Genomic DNA, 26,221 nt, shown 5'->3' with positions numbered 1-26,221 from the left:
ATAAAATGGGCAATGCCTTTATATTTATCAATTTCATGAAACAAACTCAAAGTTACAATCATCATATGATTGGTTTTTGGGCATTCACTAACATCTAGCACTCAAACTTCGATAAAGGTTTCTGTTTCTGGCTTGCCATCCCCATCGACCTCTAACCCACGGACTGCCCACTATAGGGAGACTGTGGGTACTGCTGTGAAAACGATGACGAAATGTGCTTCTTCCCCAGGATCTAGTTCTAAGGACAGTTCCTCTGAATCTGAGGATCCCATACCATCAGAAAAGCAGAAAAATGTTATGGATGACGAAAACAATTATGAGACCAAAGCAAAAAGGAAAAATTTGGTCCCTCCTAGACAAGCTTGAGGATCCAAGCGTAAAGAATCTGGATATGTTTATGATGAATCTAAGAGCATCTCCAACAGATTCCTAAAAATTTCTCCAAAATGGAGAACCAAAAGTCAAAATCTCCAAAAAAGATTACATTCATCTCCAAGAGATTCCCTCCATTTTGGAAAATTCAACATTGATTATAATATTAAAATATTATTTCCCTCTCTAAATATTCATCCTCAAAGTTTCCTATTGGTGTTCTCACTTGGTAATCATTTTTAGAGTGATCTCCATATTTGGAGAAAAAACCTTCTCTCTCTTACTTTCTCCATTTTAGAGATAGTTATAAAGAAGCTGTTGGATCAACATATAGGCCCAAAATCCCCATTTTCTTCCTTTTTTCCCATTTTAAAGAAGCTATTGGAGATGCTCTAAGGTGGCTATCAGGTATGAACTTATCAAAAACAACAAGATAACATGGAACAAGCATTGGGCCTAAGTTGGTCGAATCTCTTTACATGTGAAAACACCATCTTATTGCACTTCATTGGGATAAAATGGTAAGTAACGCATGTAAAGAAAACGTTTCTTGGGTCAAGGAATTCTTCGTTACTATTGGTGTTTCCGAAAGTGAGTCCGTCCAGATTTGAGGCAAAAAGTCACTTGGCCCGGGGCACAGATTAACAAAGTACTTGGCCTTTCTGTCCCATTTATATGCTCTTTCAGTCAGTTTATGCAAAACCTAATCATAACTTCTGTGGACTAGGTTACTACTATTTTGACCTCACCTGGCCACAGTTAGACTTTGGACAACCATAGATCCATTATTTTGGTCGAGCACTTGAACATAAAGTCTTCCTTGTGGTTTCAGTTTCTCCGTCACAACCTTCTCCCCATAGTTCATGATAAAATTATATTTAGGGATAAATGCTTGTTGTTATACTACATTTTGTGAGAAGGCCTAATTGATGTCGACCTAATCACCCATGTTGCCATCTCCGTCGTGGCCACCCGAACCAGCTCCAAGTTAATCTTTCATGCCTTCATTACTAAATTAATGATGATGGTGAAAGTTCCAACCTATGACACATAGGTTATCATTTATGGCTCTTCACATATTGATAGTGGTACTATTGAGCATCGCAAGCACACTGCTCGACAGGCTAACCCTTTGTAGGTTGATCTCACTCCACCAGTCATTGAGCAACAACCAACTTCTACCACAATGTCATGCTCTTCAAAACCGCTGCCGCGACCACCATCTTCATCAGGTTACAGCTCAGAAACATGGTTGTCTGTTTTAACCGCCCAAATGGACGAGTCAAATCTGAAGCTCAAAGCCATTCTCTCCAAAGTCTAATTAAGTGATGATCGTCACGACAATTTAGAGAAGAAGTCCAAGCGATTTTGGGCTTAGTCTAGAGATCGTGTTCGTAACCACTGAAGATTTTTCAACCATGTTGACCCTATGATTGCATCCACTCTCCCGCGATTTCCAACTGGTGTCTGTTCACCCTAGATCCGTAAAGGACCTCCAAGATTGGAAGTGAATATCCTAATTACCTCTGACTTGCCCACAACTGCATTTGGGTCTTTTTATCATTTTATGTTATTTTAATTAAAAATAAAAAGTATATAAATACATGAATTAAAATAATGTATATTATATATGTATATATACATGCACATCTTCTTTCCCTAGCCCATCGGCCACCACTCATCTCACGGTTGTGGACCAACTACCATTGCAAAATATCTCCATCCTTGTTGCATACCTTCTACATCTCAGATCCATCTCCATCCTTCATCAATTTCGTCGCCTTCTCTACTTCTTATGCATCATTGTAGATTTGGATTCATCCTCATCGATTTCATCTCGAATCCATCCTTACATTCATCGTCATCTCTAGTTTGTAGGCAACTTTAGTTTGTCATCTTATCATATCAGATCAATCTTCTATCTCCAATCCCTTTTTGATCTGGATATGGTTCACCATAGTTCATCATTGTCCCATTTTCATAAGTCTAGATCTAGTTAACCTCTATGTCAGATGTATTTTGATTTAGTTTTTATTTATTTATTAACGGTTTGGTTAGGGTTTTGATTTGGTTTTTTTTTTTATTAGAGTTCAATTTTTTGTATCCACCGGCCACGACCCCCTTTTCCGACACCAAAACCTTTTCCAAGTGTGTATCCTTGCCAACAATGACCTCCAACAAAGGCACCAACACCCATCAAAGTTCGAATACAAACACACACTAATATACATATTTTGTCTCCATCTTTGTTTCTCGAACATAAGCAACATTTGTGAAATTTGATTTGTGGGTTGCAGGTTCTCTTGGAAGGCATAAATGAGCGACTTTTGCTTCTTTGTTGTGGCTAGCAGGGTTTGATGGGTATATGATTTGATCAGAAGGGGGTTTAACGTTGTCTTTGTGTGTGTAGGTTTTCTTTATGTGTAGGTGGGTGGATTTTGATTAGAGAAAGGGTGAGATTTGATCGGAGAAGGAGGGTTTCTAATAGAGTAGGGTTGTGTTTGAGTTCTACCGGAGAGGGGGCGGAGGTCGTAGGGAAAGAGGTTCTTTCGGTTGGTTTAGGGAGAAGAAGATGGGTTGTGCATACATATATTCATATTGTTAATACACATTTTATTTTTAACTAAAATAACATAAATTGATAAAAAGACTGAAATGCCCCTAGAGTTAACAGATTAACTGGCTTAAAACTAACAACAACAAACCACAAGGACCAAATCCGAAAGAAAGTGGCAATCACAATGACCAGAATTGTAATTGATTTTAATGAGGATTAGACTTGATATTAAGTGCAACCACAGGGACCAAACATTTAATTTACTCTCAAATAAATTGATTAGCTGAGGTTTTATTTCATGGTTATTACAAACTACTTAGTTCTCATATGATTAGACCCTTGTATATAAGTTTCATATTCATGACTTTTAAAACATTATTATTTCATGAACAAATAATGATTTGTTATCTGTTAAAGAATTACGTTTGACTAAATCAAACAAATCTGGTTAATCTTAATCAGAAATGGTTTGAGGATATGATATATATTGATCGTCCATCTATTTTAAAGGTAGACAGATTATTTTTGAAAAAAACCCCAATAATATTTTACTAGAAGTGTACATGTACGATGCAATATAATGTAAATTTTAAATATATAAATAAAAAATTGAATTATATAAATGTTTTTTTTAAATTAATCAATCGTAAAATGAAATTTCTAAAAACTCATATAATATATTGTTTTTAATTAAAAAAAATAAGAACATTATTTATAGATATCAAAAGATTTTTGTATGCATTTGTTTTACAAGTTCTGATATTGAAAAATACAAAAAATTCTGTGTTTTTTAATAATATATTATGAATATAAATAAAACCATTGTAATTGTGAATTTGATTTTAACGATAAATATTAGTATTTACTAGAAAGATATTCGTGCAATGCAGCGGGATACATTTTTTTTAATGTTTCATTTTAATTTTGTATCTGTTGATATAATATGGTTTACGTGATTTTGAGAAAGATAATATTTTTAACTTTAAATAAAAATAAATTTTGAAAAAATATATCGATATTAATATTAAATTACTATTTAAAAGTTCTTTTTTTATAATTTATTTAATTCAATTTTTTAATTATAATTTAATTTATATCAAATAGTGAAGTAATTTATTTTTGGCTTAACAATCAAATTTTTATAAAGATAATGATTCTGTTAGAACTCAATAATTATCCTAATTATATTTTTGATTTTTTATACTTAAAATGATATGTTTATCTTGTATTTGATTATGTTTATCAGTAGTTAGTTATACAAATTTAAAAATGGAGCTTTAGTAAGTTGTACTTACGTAAAATTACTTGTAATTTTGAATTTTAAGTAATATGCATCAATAAACAGTATTTCATGCATAAAAAATAATTTTTAAGATTTTTTATCAAATACTTTATAATATAGTATAGATAGTTACAAAAGTTTTAATTTAATTTTTTATAAATAATATTCAATAAAACAATATTTTCAAGAATTAATACCAAATACAAATACAATGGCCGAAAGCCAATTGGGCCGCATTGACGCTACAAACGTAAGGCCCATTAGGCCAGATGTAACCAAAAAGGTAAAACCATAATTTCCACGTGGCAATCACTGATTGGTTTAGTTGATGTGGCAACCTACTAGACTTCAAAATAGAGAACCATCTTATTGACGCGTCTGAGTTTTTATTCATTCTCGAAAATATCGGATCTTCGAACGCGGAGGAGAACGATATCACGACCTTTTTGATCTCTGCACTTAAGGTTAGTTGAATCTTTTCGTTTTTCCCATCGATTCGTCGTGTGTTTTGTTCATGAATCGTAGAATTTTGTTCCGTTTTTTGGTTAATTTAATCTGATTTGGAGTTCGTACAACGGTTTCGAGTATATGCTAACTATAGATCTGTTTGTAATTCGACATGTTCTCTTCATTGAATGTAAGTATATGGATTAATGGACTTGTTCGATCGTTTTAGTATGCTGCAGCCCTCCATTTTTCCCAAAATTGTTAATTGTTGGGATTTTTTTTGCCGGATGTGTAAATACTTTAAATTTATATGTTTGTCTTATTTTCATGTGCAGTAACAAGGATTGGATTGGTTGAAATTTTGATTAGGTATTTGAAATTTGTCTGCTCTGCTACTCGGATCTGCTTTTGCGATTCCTTTGTTCTTGTGTTCGGATGATTATGTAGATTCTGAGACATGCTTGAAATTTTATACTTGAAAATTGAAATAAATAGCATCATACCAGGCCTAGGAATTTTTTTGCTGACTTGTCTGTTGTGCATCATGGATTGTTGTAAATGATTGAATTAGTTTTCTAACCATCACACATATAATTTTGTAGCAAACTAGTAATTGTACTTCTAAAAAATAGAATGCTACAGCATGCTATTTGACAGATGTCGGGTGGTTTTCAATGACTATTTTGCATAAAAACACGAGTATGATGGTTAGAACTGCTTGGTCTAGTATTCTTGTTTTTTGCATTATGGTTAGTGTGGCAAAAACCTACAAAATTAAAGGGTTAAAAAACGCATTCACTCATAAGAAATAGGTGGACTTGTGAGGAGTGACTTCTAATGAAAACAATTCCTATTTCATTGTCTTTTTAAGGATTTGACAGAACTGTTGTACTTATGTTAAACTTTTTTTTTTATTCTGGAAGGTCAACAGATGATAAAGAGAACGGAAATATATACATGTCTTGCCACTATCTGTGGAATAGAAATAATGATTACATTTTGCATGGAATTGGGTCAAAATAAGATGTAAAGCTTGTAGATATGATGTTCTCTCTATAGGATTATGAGTTCTAAAAGTAATATTACTCCATTTGTACCAAAAAGATCCCATTTTCAACGTTCAGGAATTGCTTAGAAATGTTGCAGTTCTGTGACTTTGAAATGTTGCAGTTCTGTAACTTTGAAATGTTGTAGTTCTATAACTTTAAATGTTCTTTTGTCATACATTTCTGTAATTTCACAATCCAATCAATGCTTTTGTTTGAACTAAACCAATTTTTTCAATATTAATCTTAAAATCACAACTCATTTGCCTCTTAGAACTCACATAGCAAGAATCATTTTAAGATGGTGGATGTAGTAGTCAATTTATTTCTGCTTCCATGAATTGTGCATGCGAATGTCAATCGAGGATTTTCCCTGGATATAATTTAACAAGGTTAGCAAACGTATTGCTCACTCCGTGCCATAGGAGTGCAGTGTTCGATTTGACACATTTTAATGATAGTCTGTCTCTTTGATTATGATTAAATGCCTAAATTTTCCCACAGTAAGACAAATTTAGAGAACTTCGTGGACCAAAGTTAATGTCACCAATATATTGTATGATTCTCAAGGGTAAATAGATAAATTTGGATTGTAATATTTGCTGAAAAAAGGTAGGGTTGCTTTTTTTTTTGGGGGGGGGGGGGGAATCATGAAAAAGAAAATGTGGGGTCTTTTTATTTTTTGGGACCAAGGGAGTATAACATTATTATTTTGAGATCCTGAATTGCAGAGGATGATATTAACCAATATTATTTTTACTCACCAAGTCCTTCCATTTGTTAAGATGATTCTATCTTCACATCTGAATGGAGATTTATTCTCATCTTAAGTTATGAACATTCCACTTGTTCATCAATAGTCTTTGGATTTTTAGATCACAAGTTAGGATCATTTCGTGTAAAATTTCGATTAATAGTGTGAAATGTTAGAAAAAAGAACTTGTTGACGGTTTCTTTTGCTCTCTTATGCTTTGCTACAAGGGTAAATAGATAGGTACCATCCAGACTCACCACAAATCTTCACTCTCTTCATAATCATATTTTATCTCCTTTTAAAAAGGAAAACTAGAAATCCTGTATTCAAAGATAGCTAATGGTTTTGGGTTAAATACAGAATGGCTTTGAATGGGGCAGCTCCACCAAGAGGCAGTGCAGCAGCAGCTGCAGCCAACTTACGAAGGAGGAGGACCGGTGGAACTACAGGGGCATCGGGTGGGACAGCTGGGAACATGCTCCAATTCTACACGGACGATGCACCTGGGTTGAAGATCTCTCCAAACGTTGTTCTTGTGATGAGCATCGGATTCATCGCTTTTGTTGCTGTCCTTCATGTCATGGGTAAGCTCTACTTCGTCCGTAAAGAGTAAGGTTTCATTTGATCAAAAGATGAACTTGATGGCTAGGTTTCGTATTTTAGTCTAGCGTTTGTACTTTTTGATCAGTTAAAATTTTCCGTTTCTGAGATCGTTCCCAGTGATATAAGCTATTTCTTAAAAATTGTTTTGATTACATATGAATCTTGAGGTATATGTATGGGTTATGTTCATGGATCAACAGAAAATCGCCCGTTCGGGGCATCTTCAACAGCTATACAATTTTAGAAATTTTGAAGATTAAGGGAAAGTTTGCTCCAATAGAGAGAAAAAAGGAAATTTGGAGAAAAAGAGAGAATATAGCATACATTTGAATGCCAAATTATATATGCTAAAAAAGATAATTGAGTTGTATAATTTAACGCATAAATAGCATATGTCAAGATATGTTGTATATTTAACATTAGTATTTCTAACCTAATATAAAAACTTATTGAATATTTGAAATTATAATTTAAATTGAAGTTACGAAACAAGAAAAAAGGAAAAAGTTTGCATACTCGTTTGAATCGAGATAAAAAAAATTGAGATCCCTTGCATATGTTGGATAATTGGTTTATATAAATCTTTCCTGGTTCAAACCACAGATAAAAATAAGGTTTTCAAAAATTGACAAAGTATTATTTCCATTTATTCGTCAAAAGAAACGTCCTTTTCGAAGAAATAATTGATTTTCCTTGATACCTAACATTAGGGGTGCTCATGGGTTGGGTTGATCGGGTTGAGGACATTTGAACAACCCAACCCAATGCTTACGATTTGAAAAAATCTTAACCCAACCCAAACCAAAGTGCAACCCAACCCAACCCAACCCGTACGGGTTGGTCGGGTTGGTCGGGTTGATACTTTGGTATATTAAAATATTCTTCTAACCTTGAATATGTTATTTCTCTACTCATACTTTATTTTTCATCATCAACCATTTGATACAACTTATTCATATTTCTTACATATATCACATTCAGTTAATTTTCTCAATTTACATATATATGTTCACAGTTACTGAATGAGTTATATAGAGATATGAATAGATTGAAAATATGTGTATATGAAAAGCATACATRATAGTGTAATTGTCTAATGTATATATTAATAGAAATTCATCAATCATATTAAATCTAAGAAATAAAAGGATATCGAGTTCATCGGGTTCATCGGGTTGGGTTGGGTTCAAAAAATATCAACCCAATACCTACGGTTTGACAATTTTACAACTCGATTAGACATCGGATTGCTTCGGGTTGGGTTATTTTACGTTGGGTTGGGTTGGGTTGGGTTGATCGGGTTGGTCGGGTTGATCGGGTTTTTGAGCACCCCTACCTAACATAATGCATGAAAGGATCATTGAACAACCATAAATTAGCTTGAAGGAGCGAGTTGTCTAATAACGTTCTTCCTCCACTAGTTGATACTTCAAAGGGGTTTTACCCTATGCATAGAACAAGATCCTTGACAAATTCTTTAAACACAGAGGAAATGAAAATTTTGGAAAGTTCGAGCAATTTTAACAAGCTTTCAAAACAGAGAAGGTCGAGAAAAGAATAATTACAATAAGAGATTATGAAAAATTTGAAATTTGTAGTACTCGCAAAAATTGATTACAATGAGAGAGAATGAAAATATTTAATTATATTTCTAATAATAAGAAACCATTATATTTAATGTTTAATAGAGGTGGAAAAATATATTTTATTAAATATATGAAGTATTTTAATAATATAATTGATGTTGTAATCTATAAAATGAAAAAGCTGATGGAGTTGTGTAATAATTTTTTAATTTTGATTTTCCAAATTGAATTTAAAAAAAAATATTTTGATAGAATATCCGTTGGAGAGTACTTTGTGAATACATTTCTACATCTGTCTATGGCAAACCAAAGCAATTCAAAGTTACCTCACACAAAGTAGGGTCTAGGAGGAGTAAAATATATGCAGACCTTACCTCATCTATTAGGATAGAGGGGCCATTTTCATGAAGACCCCTTGTCTGTGCACGAAACAAGGGTTGTGCAAGCAGCCAATTAAATAGGTAATATAACAAATAATCAAGAATACAAGTAGAATAATAATTCAATGGTGCATAAGCACACCATGTAATCAAGTAAAACATGTAATACAAGTAGAAATATTTATGTACTTCACAACTTTACCATGTAGATAAGACCAATAAGAAAGTCAAGTCTAATTAGACGTCGCCAACCACAGAGGCAGAGGCGAATCTACTAATAGAGAGGGGGTGCACCCCTCGCTCGATCATCCTGTCGTAAATGCAATTTTTTTTTATTGACAGTAACTATTCACCTGCTTTATTTTCTATCATATGTTTTTAAGGAAATTGAAGTAGAAGTGTGAAGTTGTTGGAATGGTTGGGGTGTTATATCTTTTATTTTTGTTGACAAGAAATTCTAGCTTTTTATGTTTTAAATTCCAATTACAATAAAAAAAAGGGTAAAACAAATATGCAATGAAAGTATTTAACTCAAGACCTCAACCATAAAATTATAAAAACCTATTATTTTTTATTTATAATTGTCCTAACCTTACTTTTATTTCTTCTTTTTAATCTTTTTCTTCCAATGTACCTATAAATCTTAAATTTGTTTATTTGTCTCGTTCGGATGACGACACATGTTTATCCTAAATAAATTGAAAGAGATAAAATTAATCACATTTAAATTTATACTTTGTATGAGCTTATATTTTTGATTTTTTTATAATAGTTGAAAATCGGTTATTATTCATCGATATATGCAGTCGTCAAAATTATGTAAGAAATTTATAAAATTATATTTTGTTGTTGCATTTGCTGTCCATTACGTATGAAATCAACAAAAACCCAAAAAAAGTCCTCCATAAAGGTGGAATTCAGCCGAGAACAAACGACGTAGTCTTGCATTTTGCTCAAAAAGTCAAGGTAGATTCCATTTGTAAACATGTATTGTATCAAATCGTCATAATTGAATTTTCCTTGATTAAACCGTAACTTTATTGACCTTTGATTAACCTTAATGATGCATCCGCTCAAAAAAGAATTCTTCGGTCCGCCACTACTACACGTAGGAGCCTATTTGCTTACTATTTACCCTGCTCTCAATACCCCTATCACACACCAATAGATCCCACTAAAAATGGGTCCCTCTATTTGTGTATCTCGGAAAACTCCTATCAGAAATCATGTCCTCAGAAAAATCTAAAGCTCTCATGTCCATTCTCACTGGTTAACCTACATTCTCCTAGGCCTAAACTGTCACACTTTGCACTCCCCTCATGCTGCCAATTATCTCCTCAAGAACATTCCCAAAAATGTCTCTGTCTACTATTTCTCAATTTATTTGTGATAAGCCCTGCCCATGGTTCCGATTTAATAACTTCGTTATGAATTCTGTCTAACATGGTCCGACAACACGTCCATCTCAACATCCTCATCAACAACTTCCAATTTTTACACATGCTCAATCATACAACATAACTGGTTGATCTTATATTTTTACATACATATATACATACATACATACATACATATATAAATATATTTATATACATGTTACTAGATATCGCACACACACGTGTGTGTGTACACACGTATACATGTTTAAAAACACACTTATCTATAACAAATATACCAATATATTTATGGGTATGACATGTTTTCAGGCCAAGTTGGAATATACCTAAAATACATATGAATCAAAATGAAAGCCAGAAAATGAGTACAACAAGTCTTAATACAGAATCTGTTTACTTTCAGCAACTACAATCACGCATGCATACATACATACATAGATACATACATACATACAATCAGTCCAACAACAACATTCTAAAAGCTCTACAACAGTTTTTGCTCTCACTTGTATATATGCATGCCAAAAACTATAAAATTAGATGGTCTTGATGATGAGCGATTATCGGGCACCATTACCAGAAACATCTTCTGATTTTGTTAAACCACAAGATGTTGAAACTGAATAGAACATATTTTCGATCTCAGGTGCACACTTTGTAAAAGATAGGTTCCAAAAGTTGTATTTCGGATTCTGTTCAACAATTACAGATTAAACAACCGCGCTAAAACACGATATATATATATATATTATATTATATGCGTGATAGATTATTACCTTTACAAGCTCAAGGAAGGTGACGAGGGCACCCCATGGGTGTGGACGCTTGGTGATCAATCGCTCCAATAGAACTCTGGTGATCATTTCCTGGATTACCTCCTGCTTACACACAATATGAACCATAAAAACTTCATCTACATTCAAAGGCTCAAACTTGCATAGGTTTTCTATTTGGAAAACAATTTAAATATGAAAGATAATTCATAATAATTGGAACACTTTCCTATTTGGTAAAACAAGTTGATGGGTCCACAAGATTTCTACATTTGTCTTTGTTGAATGGTGTTTTAGAAATCTGACAAAAATTCACATTTAACCTAAACTATGTATCAAATCAAACGCTGAAATTCTCATTGGACGAAAGAAGTACTCCCTTTGTCCCAAAATAAGTATCTCACATTTTTATTTTAGTTTATCCTAAAATCAGTGTCCACTTTCCAATTCTACCCTTAATTATGAGATAAGAGATTCATTATTTCCTCTGTTAATAAGAGTAAAATTGTCATTTAGGGGTTGTTTAGCAACACACACTGAGTAAGCACCGACCACGTAAGAATCACCACCCTCACTTACCTTACTAGGTAAGATTCTCAGTTGTCAAAATATCATACTATAAGCATATCATACCTGGTAAGAACTAACTGGGCAAGAGTCACCACCAACCTCACTGGATAAGATTCTCGATTTCCAAAATGACACGGTAAGATTGTTGTTAAAGGGTAAGCGTCTCTTACCCAGTAAGAGGAAACAAGTGTTTTACCCGATAAGAGGCCGTAACAGTTTAGTAAACAACTCATTAGTTAATTAAAAAGTCTAATAATTACTCATTTCTAAAATTGTGTGGCTTTTTAAACATTTATTTTGGGACGGGGGGAGTAAATTATAAGAGAACATATGTACGAAGAAAAGGTCATCTAACCTGGTTTAACTCGGAAAAGAAGTGAAGCATGACGAAGGAAAAGTAATGTGTGTGGTTGCTGGGATAACGCAGTTGGTTTGCAACTGCGTTGAAGAACACGTAACGGCCTTCAGAGTCTAGCTCTAGAATTAACGTTCGGAAGATGTCCAAAGCAGCACCAGCGAAGAAAACGGACAATGGAATACACATGGCGATGGATGTTGCACGAGAAGCCATACCTGCCTGGATCTTCTGGATGGCCTGGGACAACATGCAAGCATATCATCACGTACATTACCAATGGCTACATGTTGCTTTAAATCTGACACTGTAACATTAGCATAATACGTCTTGTACTTCACAATATTCCAAAGAAAATGTAAACTATGGTGGTCAATGTGAGAATTTGTGGAACATTATAGAGAAAGGAGGTTCCAACTACTAACATATACGGAGGAAAAATGGTCCAAAATCTAGCCAATGTGGTTCTCCAACGGAGGCTACAGATTGTCCAAGAGTGTCAAGTCCTTAGAGTGGTAGACCTTGCCTCTAATACCATGTGAGAATATGGGGAACCCCATTAGATTACTCTAAAAAAGAGCCCTGATGATAGAAGGGAGATTCTTACATATATTGAGGAGAAATGGTCCAAGTGTAATTAACATGGGACTCTTAATAATTGGAATTTAACAATTGGCATGCAAAGAAAAAAAGGAACTTGTAATTTTACCTGTGTTCCAACATAAAGTACAAGTGAGTTCATCAAAGGTACATTGTAGCAAGTTCCACGCCTTTCGGCTTCACTTGATGAAAGACGCAGTTTATACTTCAATTCCGAAAGAAATGAAGATTCTTCTGGCCTCATCTGCATTGATATAGCTAAAAATAAATCTTATCCTTCAGAATCAGGATAAAGAAACATGAATTCATCGCTTGTAGTTGTAGGTTGTTCTCAATTCCTTGGTGAACACATATCTAGTAGCCTTAAGGTTTAGTTTTCTAGAATTACTAATTATACATACCATTAGATACTCATCCACTCCGCTTTTCAATTTGTTAGCTTTCAAAGCGGTATCAAACTCAGAGAGAATGCAGGGTGGTTGACTCATCTCAATTAGCAGATCAACCTGAAAATATATATTTCTTTTGGTATTAGTTCTAGTAATCGAAACTACACATGCTCTGCCGAAGGGTCATTGGCCCAACAGTACCCAGGTTAATAGTACTCTGGTAGAGCTCAGCCTCCCAGGAGGTCAAAGGTGAGGAGTGTGCGTGAGTATTTATATAAAAATATGATATGCTTCAAAAGAAAAGATAAGTTAACACACCTTCAAGTTGGGGGTGTTAGGGTCTGGTATCCTCATATTCTTCGGGAATGCACTGAGAATCATATTTCGTAACTGGATGCAGCGTGGGGCAATGACGTTACAGAAGTTGAAGTAATTATAACAAAGGAACTCTGGAAAATCATGAATCAACACCAAGAGCACCCTGAGTGTGCCTTTGTAGAGAAAACGAATCTGAATGAAAAAAGAATACGCAAATTAACTCTGATTTCAAAAGCTGTAATAAAAAATGATGAAAGATGGATTGTGTGAAAGATGCAAACCGGATCTGCAAGTTCACCAGTCCTCAATAAAGGCTCCATGAACCGCAACAAGTCTATCACCAAGCGCTCGAAATATGGCCACCCTTTTTGGCCATTTGCGGTGAGCATTTTTGGCATGAAATCTTTGTTACTAACTAGCTCAAGCCATGCAAAGCTGAAGAGTAATTTCCCGACATAAGATACAGACAGCATTTTAAAAAACAAATGTTCCATACTAGAATTTGTTCATATTCTTGGAAACGGATAACTACAATCATACTTCTGATAAGATATTCTTGTTACACTAATTTGCATGATAACTATACATACATGATATATAATGCTAAATGTGTGCATGTGTTTATATGCAAAAAGAAACTAAGAGACAATATGAACGAGCAATATGATTTATATGTGTCCTGCAGCCCTCCCCCCCAAAAATTGACCTTTCAAGGAAATTTAAAACTGCAAATGGTTTTTCAATTTCGTAAGATAGTAGGTTATGAAACCCTTATATATTGCATTGACATAAAAGCGAACCAGAAACTATGCAGCTTCTAAAATTTTGGGATGAACAAAATTCATATTCTCAAATTACTTGAATAAGACAAGCCCTATTTTCCTTCCTGTATGGCTGGATATTTAGTAAAATGATCAATTATGCACCATTTTCGGTTTATACTAGTTGTGTGTGTGTATATTCACTACACGAACCTGAATGCAGGAACTTTCAAGGGCTGCAGGGCATGATAAGAACTTGATAGAGCTGTCAAAACCTGTACAAGACGAGGAAATTAGTAAAGTAAACACAAAACAAACCCATACATTTTTTGAAAGAAATGCAGATACCTGAAAATTTGCATCATCAATGACAGAGTTCAGGGTATCAAGGTAAAACAAGAAGTTCATGAATAGCCTGGAATACGGGTTAGGACAGAATGATGCTTTCTTTTCCTCCACACCTTTTTTAATGGATTTCACAATCACCGCTAACACCTATAACACAAAATGTGTATTAAAGTTACACTTACCAAACCAACAATAAGAATTTAAAAAATGAAATTCAGTTTTGACTTGTGTACCTTTGACAAAAGAGAGAGCTTGTTTGGTCCCTGGTCAACAGGGCAAAACTAGACAAAAGGGAAGAAAATCTCAAGTTGATGAAATAAACATTGACCATGCATAGATAAAAGAAAGTTCCGGACTACAGGGTCGGTGATTCCTACCTTCAAGATTGTAAAAACAAGGTCAGCATATGAATCAATAACAAGGAAAGGTGAAGGATCTGCTTGTAGATGCAATTGCGGATGGCTAGAGTTGATCCCCTCGGAAGCTAGATAGTGTGATAGAGCAAGCTCCTAAGAATATTACATATAAATCAGGATATATTTTTTTTCCTTATAGCTTAACATGCAATAACTGGGTGTTCTTGTGAGTCTGTGCGAGTGTTTGGAGGCCAAAGAACAAGGGACAAGAGTTATCAGAATCACCAAGAGAACGTGGAAAAAGCGTTCTGGCATATCATCAGCTTTCGACAACACATTTCTATTAAGTTGTAGAACATAATGAGCACGAGTTGCATCATTAACATCAAGGCAATCCCATATCTGGCACCATTCACTAAGTAGCATAGAAACCTGCAGAATACATGCATTTACAAGAATCAAATAGTGATGACATTAATAAAATTCTTAGTTATAATATCTTGAACACAATATGTAACAATTGTAGAATCTCCCCCCTAGTCCTTAATAGTAAACCTTCTTATCCAGGACACTTGTTTACTTGTAGAAGTTTTATTAATAACATACACCATTAAGCATCAACCATAAATTATCATTGATGAAAATGGGAAGTTGATAAGAATTTATTGAAGCCCAAGTGATACATATTCAACGACATTGGCTTCGTAACTCCTAAAGATGTTTCTTAAGGAATCCCACATGCTATCTCATCTCCCTGTAAACATCAATGCAAAATGAAAAAAGCACATAGTTCAGCCAGGACTAATTTGGAACACAACGATGGTTACCAATAGCATTCTTGTTTATGAAAACAATGTGGACGTTTTATCAGTCAGCAGCTAAACAAAAATCATTGGTCCATCTAACAATTTCTTGGTTAGCAGGAAACAAGGGGAATGGTCCTACACTCAGAAGAAATTTGGATATACATAATATGAAGACAACCCAGAAATGCAAATATACGTATATATGTCGTCCAGCAACAGCCCGGAAAACAAAGAGAACATACAACACTTGACAGTTGAAACATGATATCACTGCACCTTACTACCTCAAAATCATCTAAGGTGGCAAGAGATAGTCACTGAAAGAGTATTACTACCTGCCCATGGAAGCCAGGAGGATCGGCGAAGGGTTCAGAAGATCCTGATGCAAGGTGATAATCCTTACCAGCTACAGCCTGCTACATTGAAACAAAAAAGTTAGCATCAAAATTCATATCAAGAATAAAAGGTGTATTAACCTTTATTTTTTACGTGGTATGATAATATCATCCTTTCCAACAGAAGACCAGACAAGAATGCAGCAATCCTTTCTGGATTCAGCAACATTGACAAGCTGTTGAAGTGTGGAGAGTCAAGGTTTGTTCAGTTAAAAGGAAACAAGATCAAGATCAAACCTTGGCCAATGCATCAATGACATTATGGAGTTCGGATATTACTCTGGCATCACTTGCCTGCAGTGTTTGAATTAGGGAAACACAAAATTCCGTTGCCATTCCTGCACATCATTTAATAGTTAAATTATAAGTGTGATGAACCAACACTTTGATAGGCCATTTAGGAGACTTATAACTTGAAGTATATCCAGAGCTTCTGATTTTAAAATTCTCAGAACTCCTCTTATACTTGTAGCAAAGAGTAAAAGGTAATTTATTTTTTACATATGTAAAACAACATATTTAACTTAGCCAAGGACGTCGAAGCAAAGTAAGTGAGCATTAATAGGTTATGAATTATCAGGGAACCATGAGAAGAAGAAAATCAGTTGGTCTCAGCCTTATTCATTTAGATCACTTCATTTCAAGTTCTAATAAATTCGGTAGTTGATATGAAACACATCTTTTTAGTTTGCTTTGGGCCATATTTTCAAAAACTATAACAATCAAAACATTAACACGCTTACCTTTTGTATATTTTGAAATAAAATTATTAAATTGAATTTCGGGAAAAGTGAAGGGAAGTAGCATGAAATTTGATAAATAATGAGGCCTTGACTTCCTTTTATCTAATTTTGAACTTCTTTAAATGTCTACGAGTTATATCACAAGAATAATTCCCATTGATTTGGATCACATGTGTTACCTTTCACCCTTAAATATGCTATATTCTTTCAAGTTAACCATGATATGTTTAGAATTATATCCAATTAGGTTATTATTCTATTTCCATCATCCGTAAATGCATGTGTGTACTGTTCACATGCACAAGCTGCATCCATGTATTGGGTCATTAAACATGTTTAAGTCCGTGCATGGGCACCCTCCCATCTGCAAATTTATTTCAAAGTTAAAGCGATAAGTGTCGTTCAGGCATACCTTTCTTTCCCGTATCAATAAGCTTGGCCATATGAACATTATACTCAGCAAGGTTCAGTAATTTTCTGTGAATTAATCCAACAGTGATATATTTGTTGAACTTCCTATCATCATCTGAATGAAGTACCTGCTTGCAGAAATGATGTCATTATGATATGTCAAATCAGGATAAAATAAATAGATGTCAAGTGTATCTGCTCTGAACCATGAACAAAATAGTCAAATGGTAAACTACATTATTATTTTAAAGCTACCCTCATGAAAATAATACAGACCAATAACTAAATGCAACAAGACTGCATAAGATGTTGGCTTCATGTCATTTTTGGTTTAACTTTAAGAGGAGTAATGACAATTGTCATCTATTGCAGCACATACTGGTTGGTTTTATAAAATGCCTCAGACACCATTGTAGTTCAGGAGAAAGAAATGACCTACCCAACCAGTCAGCTCCTTCCCCACAAGCTTGCTAACATCACAAATGGCAGCTAATATGGCAAGATGAGCATCCATGTGTCCAGCATTGTTTGCATTTTGGTATAAGCATTCAAAAACCTACAACACAGTTGAAATTTTTGTTAAAACGGTTTGGCAAGAAAGATAAGCATCCAAATAACAAGCAAGGGATATACCTGCTGAGCAATAGCCAAGCCAGCCTCATCTTTGCTTATGCATCTAAGAATAACCGTCGGAACCTCAGCAATTACTGACTGAAAACAACCATCCTCTTAGTATGAATATGAATGTGTATTTTTAAATTTCAGTCATCTCCAAAAATCCAAATGACCAAGATTCAAGGGTATGGAAGGAAGAAAATGCTTTTGGTATGTAGACTTTCAGTTCTTACTTTGGTTTACAGTTCAGAACTGGATCCATACTAACAAGTAATAAATAATTAAGATAATTTGTTAATGAAATTGAGGAAATAATACCTGAATTTCAGCTTCTTTAGCATCATTAGCAAGCAAAAATTCAAGCTGAAACAATTGACAGGAAAAATAAGTTTCTATAAGTTGTACAACATTATTCGTAAGCATACCAAGTTCAAACTAAAAGAAGATGCAATGTTTCAATTCAGAAAGTTCAAATATGAAAAGATTCTAGGAAAGTAAGTTCTATGGCAACAAGAGGTTGGATACCAAACAAGAACGCAAATTTCCAACGGAAAGTAGTTACATATTTGAAGAAGGATGACTAATTAAGGTCTGGATTTTTATATTTAATACCACATAGAAATTAAAGCATCAGCCAACACAGATCAACAAACCATCAGATGGGTATTCTGTTGGTGATTTTAGTGTCATCTAGCCATATGGTGTAGTCAAGATTAATGTGAGACAATATAAGTTTAGTATTGGCTACAATTCGAGTTCGGAGGTGTGGAGCGCACACTCGGATAAGCTAATATGAAGTCGCGAATACGGGGTCAAGGGAATGTTGAACCATTGCATCATTTATTTCCAAGTGAAATGAATCGTCACATCTTTTCCTAACAGATGCAACCTTTCCCTCCTTAATTAACTAACACCTTTTTAGTTAATTAACCGAATTAACTACCACTTTTGGTTAGTTAACTAAATTAACTACCACTTTTGGTTAGTTAGCCAAATTAACTACCACCTTTTGGTTAGTTAACCGAATTAACTAACACCTTTCCGAAGATGTGTGTGGTATTCTATATATACCATGTTCCATATTTGCTAAAGACATACGAAAGACATACATTGGTTTTTTCTATGTCGAATTTGTCTCTACAAACATAATCTATAACAAAGTATTTTGTGTTTTACTAATCTTGGATTTGCCTGAAATCCGGATTGAATTATTGGATTATCCTAAATCTGAATTCGTGTAACCTCAGGTTATAGGGTCGAATTACAGATTCTGGAAAGTGTTCCATACACGATCCAATTAATTATTCAAGTTTATTGATATTCTGAATCCCTAGAAATCTAACATTCAGAATCTATAATTTTGAAGGAATATCAATGGCTGCAGAATCTGTTAGAGACATGAGTTCCAAGTTTGGCAAACTGGAAAAGTTTGAAGGGAATGATTTAAGGCGTTGACAGAAGAAGATGCACTTTCTACTTACATCTCTGAAAGTTGTTTATGTTCTAAGCTCCCCTGCACCAGAATTCCATGAAGATGAAACGCTGGAGACTACTAGGCGCCGAGGCAAATGGGAGAACGATGACTATATCTGCCGAGGACACATCTTAAACGGTATGGCTGACTCCTTATTTGATATTTATCAAAACAGTTAATCTGCAAGAGACTTATGGGATGCTCTAGAATCCAAATACATGGCAGAAGATGCCTCGAGCAAGAAATTTCTTGTAAGTAATTTCATTAACTACAAGACGGTGGATTCTACACATGTGATGGAACAATATAATGAACTTCTCAGAATATTGGGACAATTTGAACAACACAAGATGCAAATGGATGAATCCATTGCAGTATCAAGTGTGATTGACAAATTACCCCCTTCATGGAAGGATTTCAAACATATGCTTAAACACAAAAAGGAAGAGTTGTCTTTGTACAACTTGGCAGCTATCTTAGTATTGAAGAATCTTTACGAGTACAAGAAAGTGGCAAAGGAAAGGAAAAGGAAATTCCTGGTCCATCATCTGTCAGTATGGTAGAAGAAGGGAAAAACCAGAAAGGAAAGAAACGGAAAAGAGATGACCACAAAAAGGGATACCACAAGAAACCAAGACTGGTATTTTGGAAATGTAACAAATGGTGACTGTCGTGTAGGAAGAGGAAAGAACGAAGCAAGTACCTCTGGACAAGGATCTCAAGGTCAAGGTCCAAAACCTCATGAAGGTATGAACTTTAACTATGATACAAGTTCTGTTATATACTACGTACCATTAATACGTGAGGCATTTTACATACAGAATGAATGCACGTATAGGACATGTTCATTATAAACGAATGCTTGAAATGTCTAAAAATGGCTTAATTCCACCTTTTGACATTAACATAGAGAAGTGTAGAACATGCATGCTAACTAAGATAACTAGACAACCTTTTTCTAATGTGAAAATAAATTCTGTAGTGCTTGAATTAATACATAGTGACTTGTGTGATTTGCATGCAACTCCATCCTTAGGAAATAAAAAATACTTTGTCACTTTTATAGATGACAACACTCGTTTCTGTTATGTTTACTTACTACATTCTAAGGATGAAGCCCTAGATATATTTAAAATTTACAAAACAGAAGTTGAGTTGCAACAGAATGGCTTAATCAAAAGATTACGAACCAATAGAGGTGGTGAGTATTATGACCCTACTTATTTCCAACCCGTAGGAATCATACATGAAACTACGGCTCCATATACCCCTCAACAAAATGGTATATCAGAAAGGAAAAACAGAATTCTCACGAAAATGGTTAATTCCATGTTATCATATTCAGGACTAAGTGATGGATTTTGGGGAGAAGCCATGTTAACGGCTTGCTATTTATTAAATAGGGTTCCAAACAAAAGGAACATAACAACCCCTTATGAACTTTGGTATAAAAAGAAACCAAATTTAAATTATTTAAAAATTTGGGGATGTCGAGCAATTGTGAGACTAACTAAACCCAAAATGAAAAATTTGGGTGAAAGAGGTATTGATTGCATCTTTATTGGATATGCTGAGCATTCCAAAGCTTATAGGTTCTTTGTTTTACAACCTAACAGCTATGTCTCAGTTAATTCTGTTTTAAAATCTAGAGATGCCATATTTGATGAAACTCGGTTTACATCAATATCTAGACCAAAGGACATGACTCCTACTTCAAGTGGAACTAATAAAGAGAAGGAAGCCACCCCTAGTACGAGTGAATCACTAGAGCTTCGAAGAAGCAAAAGAGAAAGAAAGGCTAAATCCTTTGGTCCTGATTTTCAATTATATTTGGTTGAGGSTTCTAGAGATGAAATAGCCTATCAATACAATTATTGTTTCAGTATTGAAGAAGATCCTAAAACATTTGATGAGCAATGAGATCTCAAGACGTTGCCTTCTAGAAAGAAGCAATTAATGATGAAATGGATTCTATCATAGGAAATAATACATGGTCCTGTCTGATCTCCCCCAGGTTGCAAACCATTAGGTTGCAAGTGGATTTTCAAAAGGAAAATGAAAGTGGACGGATCAATAGACAAATTTAAGGCTCGTTTGGTCATTCAAGGTTATAGACAAAAACCTGGAATTGACTACTTCGATACCTATGCACCAGTTGCTCGTATTTCGACGATTATATTGTTAATTGCTCTAGTTGCAATTCATAATCTAGTGATTTACCAAATGGATGTTAAAACTGCCTTCTTGAATGGTGATTTAGACGAAGAGGTATACATGAAACAACCTGAAGGTTTCATTATGCCTGGAAATGAACACAAAGTGTGCAAGTTGATTAAATCTTTGTATGAGCTAAAACAAGCACCTAAACAGTGACATCAAAAATTTGATGATGTTGTCTTATCAAATGGTTTTAAGTTAAACCAGGCAGACAAATGTGTATATAGTAAGTTTGATAAATCTGATCAAGGAGTAATCATTTGTCTATATGTAGATGACATGTTAATTTTCGGAACAAACCAAAAACAAGTTGATATGACTAAGGAGTTCTTGTCTTCCAAATTCTCTATGAAGGATATGGGGAAGGCTGAAGTGAGACTTGGAATCAGAATTAAGCGTGAACACCAAGGAATTTCTATCTCACAATCTCATTATATTGAGAAAGTACTAAAGAAATTTAATTGTTCAAATTGTTCCCCGGTTACCACTCCTATGGATCCGAGTATGAAACTTATGCCCAATACAGGTGAAGCGGTTTCACAACTCGAGTATTCAAAAGTCATTGGATGTTTAATGTATGCCATGGCTAGTACTTGGCCAGACATTGCATTCGCTGTAGGAAAATTAAGTGGATTTACAAGTAATCCCAGTACTCATCACTGGCAAGCTATAAGGCGGGTGCTAAAATATTTAAAGAAAACCAAGGACTATGGTTTGTCATATATGGGATTTCCTTCGATTATTGATGGGTACTCTGATGCAAGCTGGATTACCAATTTTGAAGATCACTCCTCCACAAGTGGATGGGTGTTCCTACTTGGAGGAGGAGCAATTTCTTGGGCCTCTAAAAAGCAAACTTGCATCACAAATTCAACAATGGAATCTGAATTTGTAGATCTATCTGCTGGGCAAAGAGACAGAATGGCTAGGAAATTTTATCTATGAGATTCCTTTGTGGTCAAAACCAATCTCACCCATTTCGTATACACTGTGATAGTGCTGCCACTTTGGCAAAAGCATATAGTCAAGTGTATAATGGAAGTCGCGACATTTGGGTGTTAGACATAGTATGGTATGTGAGCTGATCACTCATGGGATTACCTCTATTGTATTTGTTCGATCACAACAGAATCTAGCTGATCACTTGACTAAAGGATTAGCTAGGGACTTGGTAAATAAGTAAGCTATAGGGATGGGTTTAAGGACCGTTTGATATCTCTAAGGTGAGATACCCAATTCCCTTCTAATACAATATTAGGAGTTGAATTCAATGTGGAAATCTTACTTTTGGAGATTGAAGCACATCATCAACATCATCCCAAGGTATGTGCTTAGTCCTGCAGACTAGAGTTAGATTGAATATATTTCTTAATGGTTCTTTTGAAAAAGTGCATTTGCAGGTGCATGAAGTAAAAGGGCTACCTATGCGAGTGTGAAGTGTCACCGCTTCCGAAAGCTTGGGCTTGGCTTTTTATGCACTCATGAATGGATAGGACACATGGCTTAGTAATAGTGTCAAGTGTAAACACTAGATTGTGTGTATTAACTTATGTGTATAGTATCTTCAATTACTCAAATGAGTTGATGGGTTCAATCCTTGGGACACCCTGATTCTCGAGTATTTGGAACGTATATTATACTAATGTGGAAATTCAATCTTCTAGATATTTTCATTTGATGAGTTTGATTTTATGTTTGAACTTAGTTGATAAAGGATTACACTAAAATGGGGGAGGAATGTTGGTGATTTTACTGTCATCTAGCCATTTGGTGTAGTCAAGATTAATGTGAGACAAAATGAGTTTAATATTGGCTACAATTCGAGTTCGGAGGTGTGGATCGCACACTCGGATAAGCTAATATGAACTCGGGAATACGGGTCAAGGGAATGTTGAACCACTGCATCATCTATTTCCAAGTGAAATGAATCGTCACATCTTTTCCTAACAAATGCAACCTTTCCCTCTTTATATAACTAACACCTTTTTAGTTAATTAACTGAATTAACTACCACTTTTGGTTAGTTAACTGAATTAACTACCACTTTTGGTTAGTTAACCGAATTAACTACCACCTTTTGGTTAGTTAACCTAATTAACTAACACCTTTCCGAAAAGGTGTGTCTTTTGGTATTCTATATATACCCATGTTCCATATTTGCTAAAGACATACGAAAAACATACATTGGTTTTTCTCTGTCGAATTTGTCTCTACAAACATAATCTATAACAAGGTATTCTGTGTTCTACTAATCTTGGATTTGCCAGAAATCCGGATTGAATTATTGGATTCGTGTAACCTCAGGTTATAGGGTCGAATTAAAGTGTTCCATACACGATCCAATTAATTATCCAAGTTTATTGATATTCTGAATCCCTAGAAATCTAACATATTCCAGGCCAAGCTTAAGCTCACCATTACATTAAAATATTCTACAAAAACACATTGGTGCATACCAAGCATCGCATGATATACAAGCACACATTTAGCAAGATTTTAGGCGAACTAAAATCTCAATCTAGGATATCTTAAGGACAAAGAAACACATATGTATTCTGGTACTGAATTATGAGTTATTCATCAAGCCAGGTAATATTACATAGTAAACTTACACTCTAAATCTACATCTATCAGAGGCCTTGCTTGTCACCAAGACAGCACAAAAGATATGGTATACAGCAGATGTGGATTTGATATCAATTCCAACACAAATTTTGTTAACATATTCAGTTTCCCCTAGGCTTAAGAGTAAGGTCAAATGAAAAACTAGAAACACAATCACACATACATATAGTGTGGTACAATCGGGAACCCTAAGAACGTCCTTTCAAACAGACACACTGATATAGAGATTATCAAATGATTAAACCCATTACTCAGAATATGGTACATCTACATGACTGATAACATTGGATCAGAAATATGCATCGGTTACTCACCTGCCAGGTAATCCTAGTACTCTGTCGGTTCCACTTTAGGTGTCCCCTTTTGACATTTGAATGTAATAGTTTTGAATTCAGCATTAACAAGATCCATGATACATTTTGTTGCAACATTCCTCCACTGTGCACCAGTGCAATGTAGTTCAAATATTACATGTATTCATATCAATACTGAACTGACAAGTAGTTTGTTTTATATTTAAAGTCAAAAGGACAAAAAGAGACACCTAAAGTTTAATAGAGTAAAAAGTAGCAAGGTTCTAAATGACATGAGGCGAGGCGTGGCGTGGCAGAGAGGTCAAGCCTCAAGCCTTACGAGTTACGGCGAGGACACGACGTTTTTCAAGGTGTGCCCTAAGGCAGCATATGTATACATATATGTATGTATACTTGTGTGTGTTAGTGTTTTGGATGATCCCATAGAACAATTTAAATACATATAAAGTTATAAAACTAGAAAGGAAGAACAATTTATTTCAAATATATTGAGCTTATAAGAAAATGATATATCAAGACTGCAAAATCGGGATTAATCTCTCGAGTGTCTACTCGCTACCTTCTTCAATCTTGAAATAATTCATGTTCGACTCTCCGTGTATGGATATACCTATTTAGGGTTTTAGTTTTTATGGTCCCTTTTAATGTTTATTTGAGTATGAGGTGTCATACATAATTATCATTTATCCTCCGAGTTATATGTTTAAAAAAAGTAAAATAGAAAACACATGTTGTAACGCACCATAACGCGTCGTAGCACACCATAACGTGTTACAACGGAAGTCAAGCCTTAGAGTGGAGCCTCAGGGATTAACGTGGCGGCAAAGCCAAGCCTTGGTGCTGTAACGCGCATAACGAGGCCATAACGAGTTATTTAGAACCATGAAAAATAGTGAATACCCCCTCTCCCCTACCCCAAATTACTCTATTTCTGACCTAGTTCCTCAAAATATGTAAGTAATTCTGTAATGTAAACAAGCAACAGAAGCACAAGAAACAATCTCAGACCTTCTTTGAAAGAAACTGGAATACATTCAATGCAGCACCAGTAGTTAATGAAGGTTCTACAGTGTTTCTTGTAAAGCGCTCAGAATCTGAAGGTGGAAGCAAAGGCTGTTCGCGGATTCCCAATTCCTAGAAGTTCACATAAGGCACGTTTAACCAACATCGAGGAATTGAAACTCATCAACTTGAACCCTTGCATAGAAAATGATACTTACTTTTGCAACATTAGGCTCTAATGCATGCGATTGAGGAGCTGGGGCAGAAGGAAATGAAGGAAGAACACCCTCATTCTCATTATTGCGTGGACTATTATTATTATTACCCATCATGGTATGAACTGAGGAAGTACTGAAGAATAGGAAATAAGAACAGCAAAAAAGATAGAGAAGAATAAGGGTCAGAAGTCGGTCAGAAGTATGAATAGAAGATGGCCCCTTTTTGCCAATATTGCAAAAGGGAAGCAAAAAAGAAAAATCAAGTGCCCACACAAACCTCGAAAATCTCAGTGAACTACACTCTGGATCTACAGGATCCAATGAGACTGCAGTAGCATTAATCCCAGAGTTTCCAAGGTGAGATGGGAAAATGCCAGGGATCAGTTGCCCTTCTCCCAAGGCATATCCCTGGGGTAGAGAACCACCAAATGATGGAACTAAAGGAACATCAAGCAAAATATTTGAGTGTTGACTGGAATTTTGGCCAGGTAACGGAACAAAATCCTG

General features: G+C 34.9%; 2 protein-coding genes and 1 long non-coding RNA gene across 4 annotated transcripts in view; 1 reads left to right on the top strand and 2 right to left on the bottom strand.

The window, feature by feature from the left end:
• The first annotated feature begins 4,582 nt into the window (after positions 1 to 4,582).
• On the top strand, positions 4,583 to 7,289 carry LOC112522551 (protein transport protein Sec61 subunit beta-like). Of its 2 annotated transcripts, XM_025131748.1 has the most exons (3): positions 4,589 to 4,675; positions 4,994 to 5,027; positions 6,819 to 7,289. In XM_025131748.1, the coding sequence occupies exon 3, from the start codon at positions 6,820 to 6,822 to the stop codon at positions 7,069 to 7,071; it is 252 nt and encodes an 83-aa protein (XP_024987516.1). In that variant the 5' UTR covers positions 4,589 to 4,675; positions 4,994 to 5,027; position 6,819; the 3' UTR covers positions 7,072 to 7,289. The 2 variants fall into 2 exon arrangements, 1 of the variants encoding a protein (XP_024987516.1); XR_003070209.1 differs by lacking the exon at positions 4,994 to 5,027 and having other exon boundaries at positions 4,583 to 4,675.
• Positions 7,290 to 10,782: 3,493 nt separating this feature from the next.
• The window catches only part of LOC112523689 (CCR4-NOT transcription complex subunit 1-like), a 37,673-nt gene continuing 22,234 nt past the window's right edge, over positions 10,783 to 26,221 (bottom strand). The window contains exons 29-49 of the mRNA XM_025133374.1: positions 25,992 to 26,218; positions 25,715 to 25,847; positions 25,503 to 25,628; positions 18,183 to 18,227; positions 17,883 to 17,960; positions 17,656 to 17,805; positions 17,251 to 17,377; positions 16,333 to 16,433; positions 16,036 to 16,113; positions 15,180 to 15,326; positions 14,916 to 15,047; positions 14,772 to 14,801; positions 14,539 to 14,685; positions 14,404 to 14,465; positions 13,711 to 13,864; positions 13,430 to 13,621; positions 13,124 to 13,228; positions 12,832 to 12,966; positions 12,123 to 12,362; positions 11,201 to 11,302; positions 10,783 to 11,116 (exon numbers count right to left, since the gene is read on the bottom strand). Coding sequence (XP_024989142.1) covers positions 10,985 to 11,116; positions 11,201 to 11,302; positions 12,123 to 12,362; positions 12,832 to 12,966; positions 13,124 to 13,228; positions 13,430 to 13,621; positions 13,711 to 13,864; positions 14,404 to 14,465; positions 14,539 to 14,685; positions 14,772 to 14,801; positions 14,916 to 15,047; positions 15,180 to 15,326; positions 16,036 to 16,113; positions 16,333 to 16,433; positions 17,251 to 17,377; positions 17,656 to 17,805; positions 17,883 to 17,960; positions 18,183 to 18,227; positions 25,503 to 25,628; positions 25,715 to 25,847; positions 25,992 to 26,218 — 2,643 coding nt within the window. The 3' untranslated portion in view covers positions 10,783 to 10,984. The remainder of the gene's footprint in view (positions 11,117 to 11,200; positions 11,303 to 12,122; positions 12,363 to 12,831; positions 12,967 to 13,123; positions 13,229 to 13,429; positions 13,622 to 13,710; positions 13,865 to 14,403; positions 14,466 to 14,538; positions 14,686 to 14,771; positions 14,802 to 14,915; positions 15,048 to 15,179; positions 15,327 to 16,035; positions 16,114 to 16,332; positions 16,434 to 17,250; positions 17,378 to 17,655; positions 17,806 to 17,882; positions 17,961 to 18,182; positions 18,228 to 25,502; positions 25,629 to 25,714; positions 25,848 to 25,991; positions 26,219 to 26,221) is intronic.
• Positions 14,869 to 16,210, bottom strand: LOC112522552. Its single transcript, XR_003070210.1, has 3 exons — positions 16,036 to 16,210; positions 15,180 to 15,326; positions 14,869 to 15,047 (listed from the first exon to the last, which is right to left on the bottom strand). It is a non-coding gene; the product is annotated as an uncharacterized LOC112522552 (long non-coding RNA).

This window comes from Cynara cardunculus (genome assembly GCF_001531365.2).
Source record: "Cynara cardunculus var. scolymus isolate 2C chromosome LG 12, CcrdV1, whole genome shotgun sequence".
In the NCBI taxonomy this organism is placed as follows: Eukaryota; Viridiplantae; Streptophyta; class Magnoliopsida; order Asterales; family Asteraceae; genus Cynara; species Cynara cardunculus.
This window is presented reverse-complemented; position numbering and strand designations above follow the sequence as displayed.